We start from the raw sequence: 18,851 nt of genomic DNA, 5'->3' as shown, positions 1-18,851 counted from the left end.
TTTAGTGACTACTCACAAAAAATGTCTCAACAAATATATTAAAATTCAATTGTCTCTGTTGTCTTCAAGCTTATGTTTCTTTTAAATCTAGATACATTCTCTTTTCCTTTTATCATCGATCGTTCCATAAACCAGCCTTGTCTCCCCACTACCACTCTACCCTCCTGCTTCCTGAAAAAGAAAAAAATCTAGCCATTACACGGGCTCAAACACATGAAGTTTACAGTAGGCGAAGTGACAAATTCCCTTCACTGAATTTTGTAAGTGGGAGTGGCCCATTTACATCTGTGGCCTTCAGGTACCCAGATCTGTTCACCTGAGTCTTATCACCACTGTTCCTTCAAAAACATCACCTGTGGTTCTGTGGAATTTTCTCATTTCATGGGCAGTAGAAGCCTGACTCCTAATTTGTCATCTTATAAGTAAAATCTAGCTTTTCATTCCCTAGCTTCAGGAAAATTTGTGCCCTCTGGGGGATTTACATTTGCTTGTGGGGATTCTCCAGATTTGGTTTATTAGTCAAAGGTGCCTGCAATGGGAAAGAGAGCTGTGCTTGCCCACACACTTTAACCAGGACTCCCTAGGATGCCTGTTTACCAGTCCCTCTGCAAAGAGCCCTTAATGACCTTTGAAATTTCATCAGAACTACAAAAGTCACTTTCCCTGCTTGCATTCCTCAATTCTGGCTCTGCCTCTTGGAGCTGAGCATGTGGCAAGGCTGCTCACAGCTGGGCTGATCCTTCCTGCAGTGTTAGCTTGCTCTGTGACAGGCCAGTGCAAATTGAATTAATAGCCTATGAGTTTCCTCTGGCCTGCCACATCGGCAGATTCACACCTGGTTTCTCACTGCTTTCTTTCCGAACGTGGGCCAAGCCAAAGGCACACGAAAACAAGGGAGTAGGACTTAGAATGTATCTGGCTTGGTCTGTACCATAACAGACTATCTGTTTGAATCAAGAATCACCCCATCCACAAGCCTGAAATCCATATGGGCTTCTGACAGCGACCAACCTACGAGATCAGACCAACCAGAGAATTCTCAACTCCCCCTTCACACTTCTAATGTTGGGTAACAAAAGGGGCAGTTGAAAGGAAGGCAACAGTTAATCAACAGAATAACAAGAGTAACTCAGAAACTAACAAAGCTTTGCTACCTATTCAATATGATTGGTTGGGCAGGTATTATTATGGTTGTTTAAAATGAAGAAATTGAACTTCCAAAAGATCAAATGACTTGCCCTAGGCTACAGATGGCAGAGCTGAGACCCCAAAACCCAATTTTGGGAATCTGAAATGCTATCCATTGCCTCTTATTTAGTACACAGAACCAAACCAAACTAAACCAAAACAAAATAACCAAGAAAAAAACCTGAACAATAAAATGACAAACAACAACGGAACACAGAGGTAGAGGGGAGAAATATGTGTGTTTGTGTGGGTTTTTTTGTTCTAAATTCATTAAACTAGTGTGTATAAATGGATAGACACCCACCACTGCATTGTTTACTACAATCTAAACAGTTTTCTGGGATATAACATACTGAGTTAGGATTAAGTTCAGGCTCCATTTTTTTTTTTTTTTTTTTAAGTTCACAAGTATTAGTCCTGAAAACAGACTATGTCCCAGCAAGCGTCCAGGTCAGTTCAAAGTTATTTTTCTGCTTTCTTAGAAAATTTGTGATGTGAGGGATGGGCACTATAACCTGGAAGCATATGGATTAATCTGCATTTTTCTGACTGAGAGCCTAGATTTTGGTCCACATTTATACCGAGTTACCTCTTCAGAGGCAGAGACCAGGGAGTCGAACTTCCCCCAGGCTTTGCAGTATTCAGTGGCTCATGGCTGATCCCCCACTGACCCATCAGCATCTGTGTTCTTAGAGGGAGACCTAGGTGTAAGTGCCAGGGTTGTTGCTATACAAGCAACCAGAACTTGATGGATGAGTTTTCAACCTTAAAAGTAAAAATGAACTTTCTGACATATGGTAATCATTAGACCTCTGGGTGAATGAAAACTCTCCATCTTCTCTTTCACAAAGAATCAAAGCTTTGCCATGTTTAAGAAAATGAAACCACAACAAATAAACACTGAGTAATGAAAGTCTAAAGCCTTCAAAGGCAGTTACCTTGGCACCTTCTTCCAGTGGAGGACAAGGAGAACCCATCTGGACACAGACATTTGAAGCTGCCTTCAGTGTTACTGCATGTGCCCAGGGCACAGATTTCTGGCTCTTCAACACACTCATCAATATCTAAAAGAATTACATGTGTCAAAGTCAAAACACAATGGAGACACCATCAGATACCAAATGCAAAGTGTGGAAGTACAAAGTGCAAGTGAGTTTCAAAACTCTTCCAAAAATGAAGACTTTTCCTGTATCATCATGCTGTGAGTGGACTTCTAGGCTGTGATATCTTTTTAAAAATCAATCTTGAAAATTCTTGTTGTAAAAATGGAATCTGCAAGTGCCCTCTAAGGGATGCGATGAGAAACATCTCTTATCCAGATTCTGTTGCCTGGCTAATTAGAAAAGGTAGAGTAATCTTCTACCACCCTAAGCTAGGAAAGGAACAAGAAACTCCAGGGTCCGACTTCACCGCTGCATAGAAAGCAGAACCTTGAAATTTTAATTGTGGTGACAATAAGCTAGTGAGAGATCTAGGCCTTTGAACCAAAAATTTATTCCCCTCCATCCATCCGCAGTGCTTTCCCCAACACCCTGTGCTACAGCCCTAAAACTATGAATTTTACAAGAATAATAACACTCATGAAAATAATCTTGTGCAGCGTAAGCTAAGGATATCACAGAAGACAGGGTTCCTAACTCTCATTTGCAGGTTAATTTTTCTCAAGACACAAAAATGCCTTTCTTGTACAGGCTAGTTTTTCTTTCATCATATGGATAATAGGAATTTGATACACTTATAATTGTGATGTTTCCTTTAGCATATTAATATACCTTAACCCTAGGAAGGGCTGACTTAAGGTGGTCTACAGTGAAGTTTGATGGCTTGGGTAACCATATGCCCTTGTTTTCCTAGGAGAGTCCTTGCTTATGCTTGTTGTCCTGGCCTCATTGTTAATACCGCCCTCCTTAAAACTGTCTTGGTTTGGTCAATAAATTACATGATTACCCTATGTATGGGAAAAGTGTGGCCACTCTTCCCAACAGACTTATCTATCTTTTCCCCTGATTTTCAGCAGGAATTTGTAGTTAAAAAAGGTAAGTCTTACTTCTGAGCCATGCTATTTTTATGGAAATACCTTTTTTTTTCAACAAAACATGTATCTCTTATATCATGGGGCTCTTTATTTTTGCATTTGTGGAAAGAGTTCTACCTACATCAAGATGTATTCGTATTATATGAGTTCCCTCCCACAAGGTCCAACTAAGAGGAAATTAGGAAATTAATTCCATTATCTTGATTTAATATTGTAAATACCGCACAATAGGTATTCTCGAAATGTGCAACTCAAAGTGATTATCTTCCTGTTTCAGACAAAACCAGTCTCTTCAACACTCTGATGTCATTACGTTGCGTTTATAATTGCATCATGTTGCTTATGGTGCGTTCATGCATTGGAGCTGCTGCTGCTGAAGGACTGGCTCCATTCCCACGTGCCCTCCACTCCCACATCCAATCTTTTCTTAAGAGAAAAGCCAACTTTTGTAAAAATGCTGAAGTATTTCTTTTTGTTGTTTTTATCATCGTCTTTAGGCTTCTTCCTCTTATGGTAGGAATTAACCTATAGGTGACGACTTCATAAGGATGCGGACAAGGATGGTGGAATGGGCACATTATTCAGTATTCGGGAAGTCATTTTTCTGTCTATACGTTTCCATTCTGTTCATCTTAGGGCAATTTTGCATTACTCATGGAGTAAATAAAGTTGATCTTTAGTAAAAGTAAAATAACACTTAGAATAATTTGCATTTAGGCCTAATTTTGATAAACTGTTTCCATTTAGAATATTGTCACTTTCTCCATAGAATTAAAAGTGGAGAAAATTCTTACTCATTATGGATTAGATACAAACCTATTTGAATGTGGGAGCATGGACTAGGTGATGTCTTAAAAATCCTTTCAGCCTAGTTATTTATTAAGTTCTGTCAATTAATGTCTTCCATTTAATTCAAAGACATATGTATTAGGGAATGCAGTACTATAAAATTTGTTGAGAATTTATTTGTAGTAACACATTTTCACTGCTCTAAGGTCAAAACAACATGGACAAATTATATAGCCACATTCATCTAACCTTGAATGTGGTCACTTAAAGATTTGAGCTGGACTGAGGAAGCTATTTTTAGTTGCAACCTATTGGCACTTAAAAACATGTAATCCAGGATTTTTTACAAGTTTCATAAAAGGACATTGGAAGAAAGTCAGGGTCATATGACCACCCATATGCACAGAGCAAAGCAGTGTCATCAGATATTAGCATGAGAACTGGATGTTCTTGTCTCATCATCTGAGTGCGAGAACGTAAGTCAGACCCTCTGCTCTTGGATTTGTTTCTGATAAAGTATTCGAAAATGGAGACACCAGCACACCATCACATGACTTTGAGAATGCCAGTGCAGGAACAAATGCTGCTGACTTCTAAACACTGATAGTCCTCTTCCTCCTACCTTCGCACTTGTCATTCTGTAGACTGTATCCAGGTGGACAAATGCATCTGTAGGACCCATCCAAGTTTTGACAGGTGCCTGGTGCACATTTTCCAGGTTCTAGAAGACATTCGTTGATATCTGCAAAGAAAAGGGAAAAAGAAGAGGTTCCCATTGGCATGATTTCCCTCAAGCAATTAAAATTTCAAGAAGCTGGAATCAAATCAAAGAAATACATAAAACTACCACGGAGAAAAATTAATGAGTCAATAAAAAGAAGCTTTATCAGCTTTCAGAAGTGTGCAGAACAACCATATTTTATGTGATCTATCCCAAATTAAATATTTCCAGAAAAGTGTAGCATGTGAAAAGTCAATGGGAATGAAGATTTTTGAGGGCACCCAAAAGATTGTATAAGAACTTTCCACAAAGCTAGTTTAAAGAAAAAAAATATATAAGAAAACAAATTACAGTTGCTTCTGGAACAATTTAACTTTCTGTTAAACTTAACAATTTAACTGTTCCCTGCAAATATAATAACTTAACTTTAAAACATAACAGAGGAGTGTGTTATTTTACACACACACACACACAGAGTCTACAGGTAGGATTAGTGTAATTCTACTCTGATTTCTTTCCTTCCAGGCTCTGAAAGACAGAAGGTGATAGGGACTCCAGGACTGTTTCACCTCTGAGAGCACTGTTTGGAGGATCTTTCAGAGGTAGCACTTACCCACACAGGTCCTCCCATCTGGAGCCACCTCATAGCCTTCATTGCACTGACACTGGAAGGACCCCACCGTATTGATGCATTGGCCATTTCTGCAAAGGTTCCCATTGCCAGTTGCACATTCATCAACATCTGCCAAAAAAAATATCCTTTGATATATTCCAAAGAAAATGTCATAATTCCAGCAATGATCAAAACCTTTAAAGGGAAAAATACTTATTCTTAATTTCAGTGGCCTTTGCTGGCTCAGCCAAGCACTGAAAATTCCAATCAGGATCTAGTTTGTAACAATACACCTGGCTTTACTCACCTATCAAATCCTAACAAGATTACACTATTCTATTAATTAGATTGATGATTTATATTAGAACTTTATGTGAGTTTCACCTCGATCTTCCTTTATGTTTCATTTTTAAAAGCTAAAACCGAATTCCTAATCCACAATATGGCTGACGGTTTTATTAAGTATTCCCCTAAACAGAAGTATATAAAATTAGCCTCTCGCATGATATAAAATTTGGATCATTAATCTCACTTATAAATAACATAACATGTTTTATAGTGAGGATTTTATAGTTTCAATAATTGACTTCTTTTAAGAGAGGCTATAGTAAAACATTGAGACAAGTAAGTCCACATTATTCCTGAATTATGCAATTTCTATACAAATAATCACTTTTGTATGTTGTAAGACGTCATCAATTCATTTAAAAATGTATTGAATTCACAGTACGGTACATATAAAAATTACTGCTGCTAATGAGGGATTTTAATAAAAGTCATGGCTGTAATTACTCTATTTGACATTTACTTAGGACATTATATTTGACAACTCCTTTAACCAAGTGTTAGGCATTAGAGGGCATATATTTAAGAAAACCGGCTGGCACCCCGGAGAGGCTGCTAATTGCAAAGGGCACACATGAAACGGCCTTCCTTCGGTGCCCGCCGGTTTGCATACGCACCTATGCAGTCGTTGTTGTGGGAAAGGATGAAGCCATGGTTGCAGCGGCAGTTGAAGGACCCGATCGTGTTGCGGCAAGTTCCATTCCCACAGGCGTCTCGCTCACACTCATTTATGTCTAGTGGGAACAAAAGGCAGAGAGAAACATGGCCATTAGCAGAAGAAGAGGTGAGTGGTTACCTGGGGGTTAAGGGCCTTGTGGGGTTCACAGTGCGTCCGGCGTAGGCTAAGAACATCTTGATCAGTGGCGGCTCCCTGTGAGCCATCAGGAAGAGCCAAGGATCTGAACCTTGGGAATAAACCGTTTCCTCGGTTGGCATGTGGAAGGAGGCAAGCTAAGGACATGAGAACTGGACAAGAAGTATTTTACTCTATTTACTTCTAGAATTCTCCACCCTTGCCACTTTTCTCAAATATTTTCACTTGGAAATGGAAAATTCTGGGCGCATCTGGGTCTTGATTTGCTGCCACCTTTGGCAAACTGCAGCCTTTCAGATTCTCACTCCAGTTTACCAAGAAGCAGTGAGTCACCTGATATTACCCTGAAATCAGCAACAAAATAAATTAGGTTTCTAACTCACCTGATATTTTTGACATCTCTTCCTTCTTCCCAGTCCACCCCTAAAAGCCCATGACTACTCCCACTACTGGTGACTTATCTCACCCTTCTAAACTGTCCCAAAGTGACGGCACTGAATTGGGCTCTCCTGATATACTCTTGCGTTATTGTCTTTTTATTGGTTTATGACTCCTCTCTTTGACTATTTTGTAAAGCTATTTTGGCATCTTTTTTGTCTTTGCGTTGCACCACAGCAACTGACATCTGTCTTATAGGGCAGGTGTACATTATATTAAGAAGGAAATAAAAAATTAAAATGAAAGAAAGTTGCTCCTGCTGGTTTGAGGGACTGAGGCAGAGCGAGGAGGGTGAGGGCACAGGGAGGGAGATGCTGGGAGTGAAAGACAACACCTTGGGTTAGCAAAACACAGTGTTTAGACTTAGGATTTCCTTTCCTTGCAAATTTTGGACATGAAGACAAGTTATCTGTGATCCTAAATCAGAAAGCTATTGCTGACCCCGAAGTGATCCAATGTGTGTGTCTGTGGTTGAAGACCGCATTCAGATGAGTCACACTGCCAGCAATCAAGAGCTGCTGCTTTGATTCATTTTTAGCCAAGCTAGTGAAATTCTTCTGTAGGGCAGGCTCTTTGGTAGAGGGTTCCAGATAATCCAGATGGAAGAGGAAAAAAGACTGTTACGCAGGGTGCCATTGCTATGCAGGGGTAAGTTTCCCAGGAACAGGTAGGGCCGATGGTACTCCTTTAATTTAAAACCTGCTACCTGATCTGAAGAAGACAAAACTTTATAAGAATATTCCCTGATGGATGAACCCGATTACAGTGAAAGCTAAGCTCTTAAAACATTACTCTATTGATTCTTCTTTTTCCAGCTGTGAAACTGAATCATGTTCATGAAGTCCCCAAAAGACTTAATGGATGTTGCTTGAAAATAGAAAAAGGAAGTAGGAAAAGAGAGAAAATGATTGATTAATATTTGCTATTTATTCTAAATCAGCATCCTGATTTAGTACTGAAAGTAAGGGGGAAGAGATTTAAAATCTTGAGCTTTTTTTCCCTAGAAAAATGTGGGTTTTTGTTTTGTTTTGTTTTGTTTTGTTTTTTTGCTTTTGTGGGGTCTATAAATTTGCCTTTGAAGATCTGGTGCAAACTATAGACGCTTCTCAAAAAATGCTCAAACACGCAAAAGCTGCACTCTATTCCAATAAGGCAAACCCACACAGACTTCATAAAATAATAGGCTATTAACATTAATAAAACGTATTTTTTGTCTTAACATTTTTCTGTTTTTCCCTTAGTCAAAAGTTTTTCTGGCCTCGCAGCCAAATGAGTATCAAGGAAGAGGTTTATTAGGTTCAGATTGCCAAAGATTTAATACCAGAGGGTGTTAATGCTACAGCCTGCTTGTGTTTTTATTTTACAAACAGCAAAACTAAAACTGGAGGCTTAGTGTTAACTTTTCTATGTATTCAGATGCAAATGAATTTCTCAATAGGCTATAAGTTAAAAATAAAACAATAATCACACACTCACCCAAACACATGGTTTGATCAGCATTTGTTTTAAAACCAGTGTGGCAAAGGCAATAAAAACTTCCAACTGTGTCAATACACTGTCCATGGCTGCAAATATTGGGGATTTCTTGACATTCATTGCGATCTGTGGATAAAAGGCATCATTAATTATCTTAGGTAGAGTTTAAGAGACAATATTGCATTCAATAACTTACTTCTAGGTATCATGCTCGGGATTGATCCTAGCTCTAAACCAAGCCAGTGGAACACACACTGGCATTGTATTTATTTTTACCTCACATTAGTTAAAACATACTCTCGTTTACTGGGCCCATTCAGAGTACGTTAACAATTCATGAAGGGATGGAAAAAATGTTCTGAAAGGGGAGAAAATTTAGAAGTAGAAAGGGGAAGAAGAATCCATGCTGGGAGATAATCCGTTTGATTACGTGTCTCAGCAATATCATAGACTGTGGAATGAGTTAAGTATTTTGTCTAGTCAAGATTCGGTGCCTCAAGTCAAGGACCCCTCATGGCTTCCTTTGGAAATTTATATCAAAGTCAAACAAATCCCATTGCTAAGATAGGTTTTCCTGATGGACAACCCACACTGTCCCTTGTTCAAGTTTCACTTTATTGTTTTGTCTTACTTCTATAACCTTCTGCTCCATCTCAACCAAGTCTTCATGTCAGCACATGGCTCCTTTTAGCCTTTGACAATTGTAATGATGTTCCTTTTTATTCATATTCATTCAGAGGAAAGCCCTGTCATCTTGCCTATGCCAGTCTTTAAGCTCTAAACTATATTTATCATCAACTGAATTGTTTCTCTCCTAAAATCTGATGATCTGAGGGGCAGAATTTATTAGATGAATCTACAAATGACATAATTACATGCCTACTTACATCTCTAATTTAATTTTTTTTAAAGCTCTGAAGACTCTATGTTTAGGACACATGTCATCTGAAGAGCCCTGTAACATCCTTGTTTTCCTACTGTCATAAAAGCGAGCCAACAGCAGAATGCCGACTTGAGTACAGATTCTGTAAAACACAGCAATTACCCTGCTTCTGTCTGAATAATCCAAACTTGCTGTTGGCCTGTCTTGTCTACCGAGAAGACAGCAACTGGGAATGGGCACTTTTTGCTGCCCAGAGCAGTTGTGCTCCTGCCAGAAGAGAAGATCTGCCTTGATTTCATGTGCTCAGGCTGTCATTTTTATGACTACCCCCTTCCAATACGCAGCACATTAGACTTGATGAATCACCATACAATTTAAATGTCTCTCAAGTGAGCCTGAATATATTATCTTAATGGAGAAGTTGGGATACAGCTGCTTATCTAGAAGTGCTTGTTAACCTAAATTACGATCATTCCCATTGGAGACAATGGATTTACAATGAGCAAACTGGATAGGCAGAAGGAATTTAGTTCCATTGCTAAGCTCTATAAAGGGAGCTGGTGTTGAGGAAGGGTGTCTCAGAGCCCACCAGAGTTGGACCAAACCTTGTGCGCTCTCAGGTAGTACTGGATCTCCAAGCACGCAAGGGACTACGTCTGTATTATCTCTGGGGCCCACAGGAAACGGACTACACTAAGGATCTTCTTAGAGAAGGAATTAGGAAAATTCTAATTAGGAATTTTCTTTCCCACATTGCCATCTCATGTTGGTTTTAAGAAAAGGAAACATGGAGCACGTTGAGGTTCTAATGTTAAAATAGAAAGTTACAATTTTAGAGAACTTAACTGTGATGTTCACTTTATCTGGAGGGCAGAAAACTAAATTTCTACAAGCACTAGTATTTGAGCTCCCAGGAAATTATGTCTGCGGGAGAGACAGGAGGTTTAAACAGGGTTTTAGGGGAAAAAACACATCGGACTGAGATCACAAGGAATTTGTGGGGAAGAACATGTCTTTTGCCTTTAGCTGGGCAAGACGTTTCAGAAGGGGGCTGCATTTGCTCTAAATACACGGCTCCTCAGGTCGGACTAGTATCCTGGGCTTAGATACCTACTCGTTCTCAACAATGTGGGTAACATGGCCATCTGTGACTTGGGGTTTGAAATGATGTACTTACAAATTCAAATAAAAATCTAATGGAAAGAAAATTTTGGTTCTTTTTAACTCAAACACAGGCACGACAAGAGGAGAATTTTTGCAGTGTGCTTGAAAAAATGCCATGGATAGGATAGCACTGAAGACATTTTAACAGATTTTAAAAGATATAAATGAAGATAATTCCAGAGTGAAGTCTTCAGCCCTAGAGGCCGAATAATTGCAAAACTCAAGTACATTCCCTTTCTTCTGAGGATTCCAATGAATGGGGGAAAGTGAGCTTTGTCTACAAACAACACTCACTCACAGTACTTCTCCCTGGTTAGTGCTGGATGACTTTTATTGGTGCTAATGTTCTACAAGAAAATATGGCAGGGCTTAAGCCCCAGAAGGCCCTGGTTGGACGTGTTGTCTTGATGCATAAATAGCTCGTCCCACTTCTTGCCTGAGCGTGAAATGGTGTGAAACGACACGTTCTATATTATCAGCAATTCCTTATTTTGATTGGAATTATTCTGCCCAGTTTCAAAGAAATATAAATTAAGAGCAAAATGCAGGGAAGTGGTATAAATGCCAAGTTACACTAGGGCATTGTGACTCATATCAGAGACGTCCCCACTTTTCCTGTCCTGTTTTTTTAATACACGGATAACAACTGCTTTGTTGACAAAATGCTAAACACTTGCACATGTTCCTTTAAACCCAACAAAACAACCCTTGATTCTCAAAGTGAGTTTTTGTTCTGCTATTACACCCTCTTCCCACCAAGGTCTAATCAAACAATGCAAAATGCCCTACAGAGAACAGTACGCTTCCTACCACTTAATCACGGTAGGCAAGGAAATCCAAGGAAAATCTGACCACGGTCCCTTGTGTTGTTTCATTCACAAATGCATGAAATATCCAGGAAACTCCTTGGGAAATGAACCATAGCAAAATAACACATTCTTCCTGACCTCCACGCTAAATATACAATGATTTATAATTACTCAAGACTCACATGAAAATCATTCTGAGGTGTAATTTTGCTTCTGGGCTGAAACACCCTTGTTTTAATTTTGTGCCACTGGCGAGAAGACGCCATCAGATACTTAAAACTTTACCATTCGTTTAAGCTAACTCATCCTTCTTATTTCTACCGCATCCATGACAGAAGTGAACAATGAAATGATCTATCCTCTAGGGGACAGTTTCTCATTTTACTGCAGGTGACTTGTAGCTAATAAAAGGCTGTTAATGTTTGCTGCCCTCAGTTCTGTTAGATGTTTAGAGCAAAAGTGGTGCTGTTGGTTCTTTTTGCTTGGTTTATGCAGGTTAATCTAACTCCGCTCAGGAGAGGTTCACTGTCTAGAACTGGGGAGTGTGGCTGGAAAGGTGGACAACGTCCCACCCTAAGGGGGATTATGTAAAAGGAAACAAAAAACTATTTGGCCCTGAATACTGGTCAGGGGACTATGTGTGTGTGTATTTGTGGGAAGGGGGCTTTGCAGCAGGGCAGGAGATAGGCAAATATGAAATGCGTGTACGCACATGATATAGTTCTTGTTTTGAAAACATCACCTCTGTAAGTGTTTAGACATTTCAACAATTTTCCTTTTTGCTAGTCTAGCTCTTAGAACTCAGCGGTCCAAACCATAACTCACGTACTCTTCAACCTGACCTCAAACAACCTGCAGGTATGTGAAGCGTGATGAAGGGCGGCTGCTGGCGGGCCAGGCAGCCCACGGGGAGCCACTCACCGTTGCACTGGCCCGTGGAGGTGAAGCGATAGCCGGGCTTGCAGTCGCAGCGGAAGCTGCCCGCCGTGTTGATGCACTCGGCATTGCGCTGGCACACGGGGCCGTTCTGACACTCGTCGATATCTCCAAGCAGAAGAGAATTTCATTAGAAAGAGAACAGAATGGGGGGGGGGGTCAAGGTGATAAAGCCTCTCACAGACACTAGATTTCTATTTTCTTATCTTGATTACTTCTGTTGAACAGACAAGGGAGCACTGAAGACTTATTTTGTAGTTTTCCTGCCTTGCTAACATTTTTCATAAATGTGAGTACTTGGTTTATGGCCACATATGGACTCTAATGATGCTGAGTCTAAAAAAAAAAAAAAAAAGTCACGAAACTCAGCTGCTAGGACCAGGACTTGGCATGGTCTAGACTACATATCCTAGGAAATGTATTTTGCTCAAAGCCCCCAGGATTTTATGATTCTGTCAGGTTGCTTTTGTCCAGAAGGTTCTGAGTTCTGTAAGAAGGCATCTCGAGACGTGCTGCACGTCTGAGTCCCTTGGGATCCTGCTGAAGGGCAGGTTCTGATTCAGCGTGTCTGGGGGATGGCTTGCGAGTGTACATTTCCAATAAGCTCGCGGATGGTACTGATCCACAGACGGCGTGTCGAACCCAGGGCTGCAGAGGCTCCTGCTGCAATTACCGCCACGTGGCACTCGGATCGAGGAAACTTAGTATGAGAGGTTGCACACAGAGCTCCTGAGATCAACCCAACTCTCACTATCAGAGAAAAGAACAAACGGGCATCGCGTGCTTCAGAGCTCTGACTATACTCGGGGGGTTATTTGCTTATCTTCCTTTGTTTTACCCAGGTAGTTAATCTAGTTCAAGTCCATGGCACTGGGAGAGTTACTGCACAGTGCAGGCTATGCCATGGGCACAATACCTGTTCCCTGCCCCAGCACCTACGAAACAGTCTAACTCCGGCTAAGTGAGAAACGAACAGCCTAGAACGCAGATGGAAGCTGGTCCTTGGCACCAGTACTGGGGTTTTACAAAGTGGGCTCAGCCAAAGACGTTCCCACAAGAGGGCGGCAAATACAGCAACTGATGCCTCACGGGTGTACGCTTTTGTGGCAGGGCAACCTCAGGACTACTATTAGTCAGTGGGAGTCTCTTTCCTACGTCGGGTGGGGTGTGCCTCTGGGCAACAGCAGAAGCCCGCCTGCCTTGAGTTACAATGGACCCAAGACCAGCACCACCTTACCGAGCAGGTCTGCCCCGGTCTTACGAGCGTACAGAAACACAGAGGGCAGCTCGTTTCTGGAGAAGCCAAATGGTATCACAGACAAGCATTTCTGTGGGGCATCAGATGCCTTGCTTGGGATTATGTGCATACTTGGGAGGAACAGATGCATGGACATTCCCTAAATCACTTCTGGAATCCATTCTAATTTCAGAGTTACTGAGGCATGTATTAAATCAACCTTTGTTTTCTGATTCCAAGAGCTTAGAAGGTGCTGGGAAGCAGTTGACCCTGGACGAAACATTCATCCTGACGATGGCTATCCTGTGAAACGGAACCCAAAAGTTGGAGTCCTTTGTAATCTCAATATCCACTGACTGTTACCCCGACAGCAAAGTGTCTTCCGTTGGTACAGCTGTGGGTTTTCAATCTTCTGTGGATAGCAAGGGCTAGGTTGACTTGGCAGTCATGGGGAGCCATGCCTATAGGTTGGGACCTCTAAATGGAAGAGAACAAAAGAGGCCCCAGGAAGGCGGCAGGCATCCTAGGCATGTATGAAAGGGGAAGACTGGCTCTGAGGAAGACAGCCCATGTTAGATTATCTGCTCATCTGCTGTGGCCTCCCTTCTTTTCTTCCGCATCACGCTTCCTCTCATGCTTCCTCTCTAGACACCTGGTCCTTGATGGCCTTCCAAAGCACAGGCGCCAGGGCCAAGGCCTGAGATGACTATCTCCCGAGGAAGGCTGTGAATGGCTCTCACCCCATTCCCCACCGCCCCCAACCACAGCAGGCAGAGTCAGGGACACGTGCCCACTTGGCCACAGTAACTGAAAGCCTGGTGAGGAGAATTTAACAAGCATGTGCTGAGGACCATAACTTTACTCATGGTCTGTGAGTTGTCCCTAGTTCAGGGGAAAAAAAGGTTTTTTAACATTGAAATGTTGACATACGTGCTCTAACACATGCTCTAAGGGGTAATAACCCTTTCTGACGTGAACAAAAACTCTGCAAGAGGCCCCAAGTTTAAGTATTAAATAGACAATTATTCCAGCTATCCGAGGGCACATGGTATATTTAATAACCAGTAATGTCCCTTTTACTAAAATGTAAAAGTACACTATCTTCCCCAGATGTAGGAAAAAATATGAAGTGCTGTGAGGAATGCACAGAATCACAGTACATACACATGGCGAGGGGAGGTAATTTGAAAATGAAAAAAGTACCACTTGCACGCACGCCAACATTCTTCATATAAAATCGAATTTGCTGTTCTTGCCATTTGGAATTCTCTCATGCATTTGGAATATTTGCATTAACCTTGTTTTCACTTGGGAGTAGCACAGGCTCCATTTGGAAGAGAACACTAATTCTGAGATTCAAGTAAAGATGACTGCCCACCACCCATGCTCACTTTCAAGCAATGTGAAACAAAAGCAATCTATGTGACACACCCAGGGGGGGGGGGGGGGGGGGGGGAACAGGCTGGGGAATGTACGTCCTGCTTTTTCCACTGGGAAATCATTTTGCATGAAAATAATGTTCTGCATGGCGCCCTACAGTACTGCTAGAGCTTGATGGATTTCTGAAATTCCAGTGTTGTGAATTTGGCCGAGTCTCGTGCGTAAGCAGCTCGTCAGTTGGCTCCTTTCCGGACATGATACAGTGACATCACTTACCTTCACAAACCAACAACTTGTCATTATAGAAGAAGCCCACTGGACATTCACATCTGAAGCTGCCAACCATGTTGATACACACTCCGTTCTCGCAGACCCCTGGGATCTCCCGGCATTCATCAATATCTGGAAAGAGAGCAGCCACGCATGAGTGACGGCATGGTGCATGATCTCTGTGCAGGATAAATGGGCTCTGAAAGCCGGCAGCTTCTAACTCAGTGTTTACGTAAGATCCAAAACCAAAAAAGAGAAAGTGCATGGGTGTTTGGGTGGGGGTGTGTGTGTTGGGGTGGTGGTGATGGAAATGGGGAACATCAAGCAATAGCAAATCAAAATAATTAACGGCTTTTCAGACACTCTGGATTTAGTGTCTACATGTAGGGTCTGTCTTTTTGGTTTTGTTTCAGGAAATCAGCTTTGTCCAGGTAGTAGCCATCTTGGTACCCACTGGGCACTACATATCAGATGAGTAGAATAAAGGGACCTCTGAGAATAAGTGGTCTCTCTGCCCGAGGTGTGTGGTGGTGTTTGGCTAGCATGGGAAAGGAGAGCTGGTGAAACACAGAGGAGCCCATGGTCACTGACAACTTGGATCTTTCAAATTCCCCTTCAACACCCCCTTCCTGCTTCACATGGCTTTGAAAAGTGGGTAAGTTAGGTCTGGGAGTATAAGCTGGGCCCATGGTGACTGTGGGGCCAGCACTGAGGAAGGACTCTTGCCATAGATTGTGGCTTCCTAAGGCCAGGGGCTGGGGCTGGCTGTGACACCACTGTTTTACCAGTCCCTAGCATGCTGTCTGAGTCAATTATAATTTGGCAAATTAAAAACCAGTATCTGGAAGTTGGATTGGTGAGCATTGAAACAGGATCAAAGTAGGATTGACAGCAGAGCCAGAACACAGGGCTGGCCACTGGCGGGGTGGCCTTGTGGGCAGGTCTCACCTCCTCACGGGCGTGGTGGTCCACTCTCTGACCTGCTCTGAACTCCCAACCATTTAGTGTCTTCGAGGATAATAGTAGTAGGAGTGTTAACAGCGTTTCACTTGCTATATACCTGGCCTATTTCTCACCATTCAACCTGGATTTACTCACTGAATCATCACAACCACTCTATGAGATGGTCTCCAGGCACCGACTACCATCACTGTGCAGATGATGGAACTGAGGCCAAGCCAGGGGATGGAACTTGCCAAAGACCACACAGCTAAGAAGAGGCAGAGTCAGGATTTGATACCAGGAATCTGCTAACAGGCTATCCTGCCTCCCTCAGGCTTTTCCATGTCACAGTTTCACAAAACCATAATCCAGTTACTTGTTATCATGGAGGACCCCTCCACCATCCCTCGCTGGAGTTTCACAGAGCACTTCAGAAGCTGGGAGGGGATGTAAAGCTCTGGTCTTTCCAATCCACTAGGTATCTGTTACCACGCTGTTGAGATACTTCCGTTGACATATTCTAGTCAGGAGCCTCCTGCAAGGTACTCTGTTTGCCTCAGTGGTATGTGGAGCCTGTGAGAGTTGCCACAGTTTCAGAACAACCCCACTCTAAAGCCAGCCTGCTTTGAAGGAGAAACTGGACAGACCGCAGGTTTCTTTTAGACCCTTTTCTAAAGGGTTTAATTTAGTTTGAAGGCAAACTGATCTCTTGAATGGAGAACACAGCTTAGTGTATATTGTTATTTGGAATACAGGTGATTGTTTTTGAATTTTTCATGCATTTGTCAGTCATGTTCTTAAAAGCTTATGCAAAGTAACATCACGACTGTGTGCCATTAGCAAACAGAAAAACAACTCAGATGACATTCTTTTAGTTCAAACATGAAACATTATATTCACATTCATTTATTTTAAATATAAGTGATGTATTATCAAGTTTAACAATAACAGACTGGGTCAAATTTCTAGCCATTGTTAGGCATAAAATAGCAAAAGGATATATTAAAAATTATATTTTCTTTTCCTGTCTGGATCTCATTTGAGCCTCAACTTGGAGAAGTTTATATTTTAAGACAAGATTAATAAACTTGCTATAGTTTTAACCCCATACGAATGGGTTCTATATGCCAACAATCTTAAGACCTTTCAGAAGGAGAGTATAAAGCTCAAATAAAACAAAGTTTCTCAGTCATCTAAATATTTTGTCATGGTGGAATTTGGTAACAATAAGTATATTGCTAACTATCACATTTCCAGCTTTCAAGAGCTTGAGGCAAAGCAAGCTGTGAGTCAGGACTGGATTTGGGTCCTGGCTCTGTTATTAATTAGCTAGGTGGCCCCAGCCGAGTCCCTTCCCTTCTCTGGGCCTCTGTCCCCTCAGCTGTAAAGCAATGCATTTGGACTACATGATGTCTGAGCCGTCTCCAGCTCAACTGGTGGACGATGTTGATGCTGTTTCGAATCTTTTCCTGCTGCTGCCAACCTTGGAGGGCAGGCCTTGTGGGGGACATGCCGCATCTGTCCATGGAGCACCATTACTATTAAAGACCACTTATCTTTGGATCAGAGATTCTAGGGAGATGAAAAGATCTGTTTTGGGAAGGGGAAAAACAAAGCGGCGAGGGCCAGGTGTTTCATGCCAATGTCATTTAGCAGCTTTTCCTTCCAAACCATGAAGTTTCTTTGGACGTTGACTAGACTGTGGAGCCATATGGATTTGGCACTAAGGGAGCCAGGCTGATTGCTGGACCAGACCCTTGTTTTCTTAAACAAGGTCGTTGGAAAGGCTGATGTGGATTTCAGTTTACTTATTAGGAATAAGGTGGAACAAAACAAGTGGTGATGTTTGCTACTAGACACAATTGCTCAGACTTAAGAGGGGCATCTAAGGATGCATATAAATCACACTTGGGAGAGAGTCTGAGAATGCAATAGCTTTCCATCTACTTTTATGTTATTTGCTTTTAAACCACAGAGGCCTTGCCTCCGTTGGCTGAACGCTGTGCAATACTTCTGAATCTTGCACAAGCATCTCTAGCACTGTAGTGGTCTCTGCTCCAGTTACCAGACGGGGCCTCCGGTTGGAAAGATTTTCTTTTTTTTTTTAATTTCACATCTGAAATTCCCAAAGCAGATGACCTGAGGAGATTCCATGTGAGATAAAACTGATCCCCAAAAAGGCTTTATGTGAACGACCTGCACATAAAGATTGGTATGCAAAGTCATATTAAACTCATGTCTGAGTCAGAAGGAAAGACTGGGAATTACGGTCACATCAAACATCGACTGGACCTACTCCCAGAATCTCTCTCTCTGTTGATGCCTAGGGTTGGTTGAACTAAGCTTGATTGTACTTTTGTGAAAAGGTTTCCAGCCCCCTCACTCACGAGCAACAACTGTTGCCGCCAATCAGGCCAAGCTACACGGGTGTTTGCGCTTTGTTTCGGACTAAGAATCCATGTTTCAATAAAGCTAAATGGCATTGTGTAACTATTTTTTCCTTCTAGGAAAAAAAAAAACAAACTGAGAAAATAAGGGTGTGTATTCCCATCTTTAAACACAAAGGCAAAAACAGGAAATTCCAACAATGGCACCGTAACTTACCAACAGGTAACCCGGTGTAAATGTCAATGACGAAGCCCGGCCTTTGACTTCCACAAAGTGTAGCAAATTCATCTGCGATGATTAAACAAAGATGGGGAGGGAGGGGCGAGAATAAGTGTCAACAAAGAGCGATGACTGGGCTGAAAGAACTTACTTCGTAAACGTCTTCAAAAATATTTATCTGTATTTTGAAGAATTTCAAATAAG

The 18,851-nt window shown here is 41.7% G+C and overlaps 1 protein-coding gene across 2 annotated transcripts in view; it reads right to left on the bottom strand.

The window, feature by feature from the left end:
• FBN1 (fibrillin 1) overlaps positions 1 to 18,851 on the bottom strand; it is a 225,443-nt gene that overhangs the window by 27,802 nt on the left and 178,790 nt on the right. For both annotated transcript variants that reach the window (XM_002917548.4, XM_034661014.1), the window contains 8 exons: positions 18,645 to 18,716; positions 15,105 to 15,230; positions 12,197 to 12,319; positions 8,420 to 8,545; positions 6,309 to 6,425; positions 5,347 to 5,475; positions 4,635 to 4,754; positions 2,127 to 2,252 (listed from right to left, as the gene is read on the bottom strand). In XM_002917548.4, coding sequence (XP_002917594.1) covers positions 2,127 to 2,252; positions 4,635 to 4,754; positions 5,347 to 5,475; positions 6,309 to 6,425; positions 8,420 to 8,545; positions 12,197 to 12,319; positions 15,105 to 15,230; positions 18,645 to 18,716 — 939 coding nt within the window. The remainder of the gene's footprint in view (positions 1 to 2,126; positions 2,253 to 4,634; positions 4,755 to 5,346; positions 5,476 to 6,308; positions 6,426 to 8,419; positions 8,546 to 12,196; positions 12,320 to 15,104; positions 15,231 to 18,644; positions 18,717 to 18,851) is intronic.

The sequence above is a fragment of the Ailuropoda melanoleuca genome, chromosome 5 (assembly GCF_002007445.2).
Source record: "Ailuropoda melanoleuca isolate Jingjing chromosome 5, ASM200744v2, whole genome shotgun sequence".
Classification (NCBI taxonomy): domain Eukaryota; kingdom Metazoa; phylum Chordata; class Mammalia; order Carnivora; family Ursidae; genus Ailuropoda; species Ailuropoda melanoleuca.
This window is presented reverse-complemented; position numbering and strand designations above follow the sequence as displayed.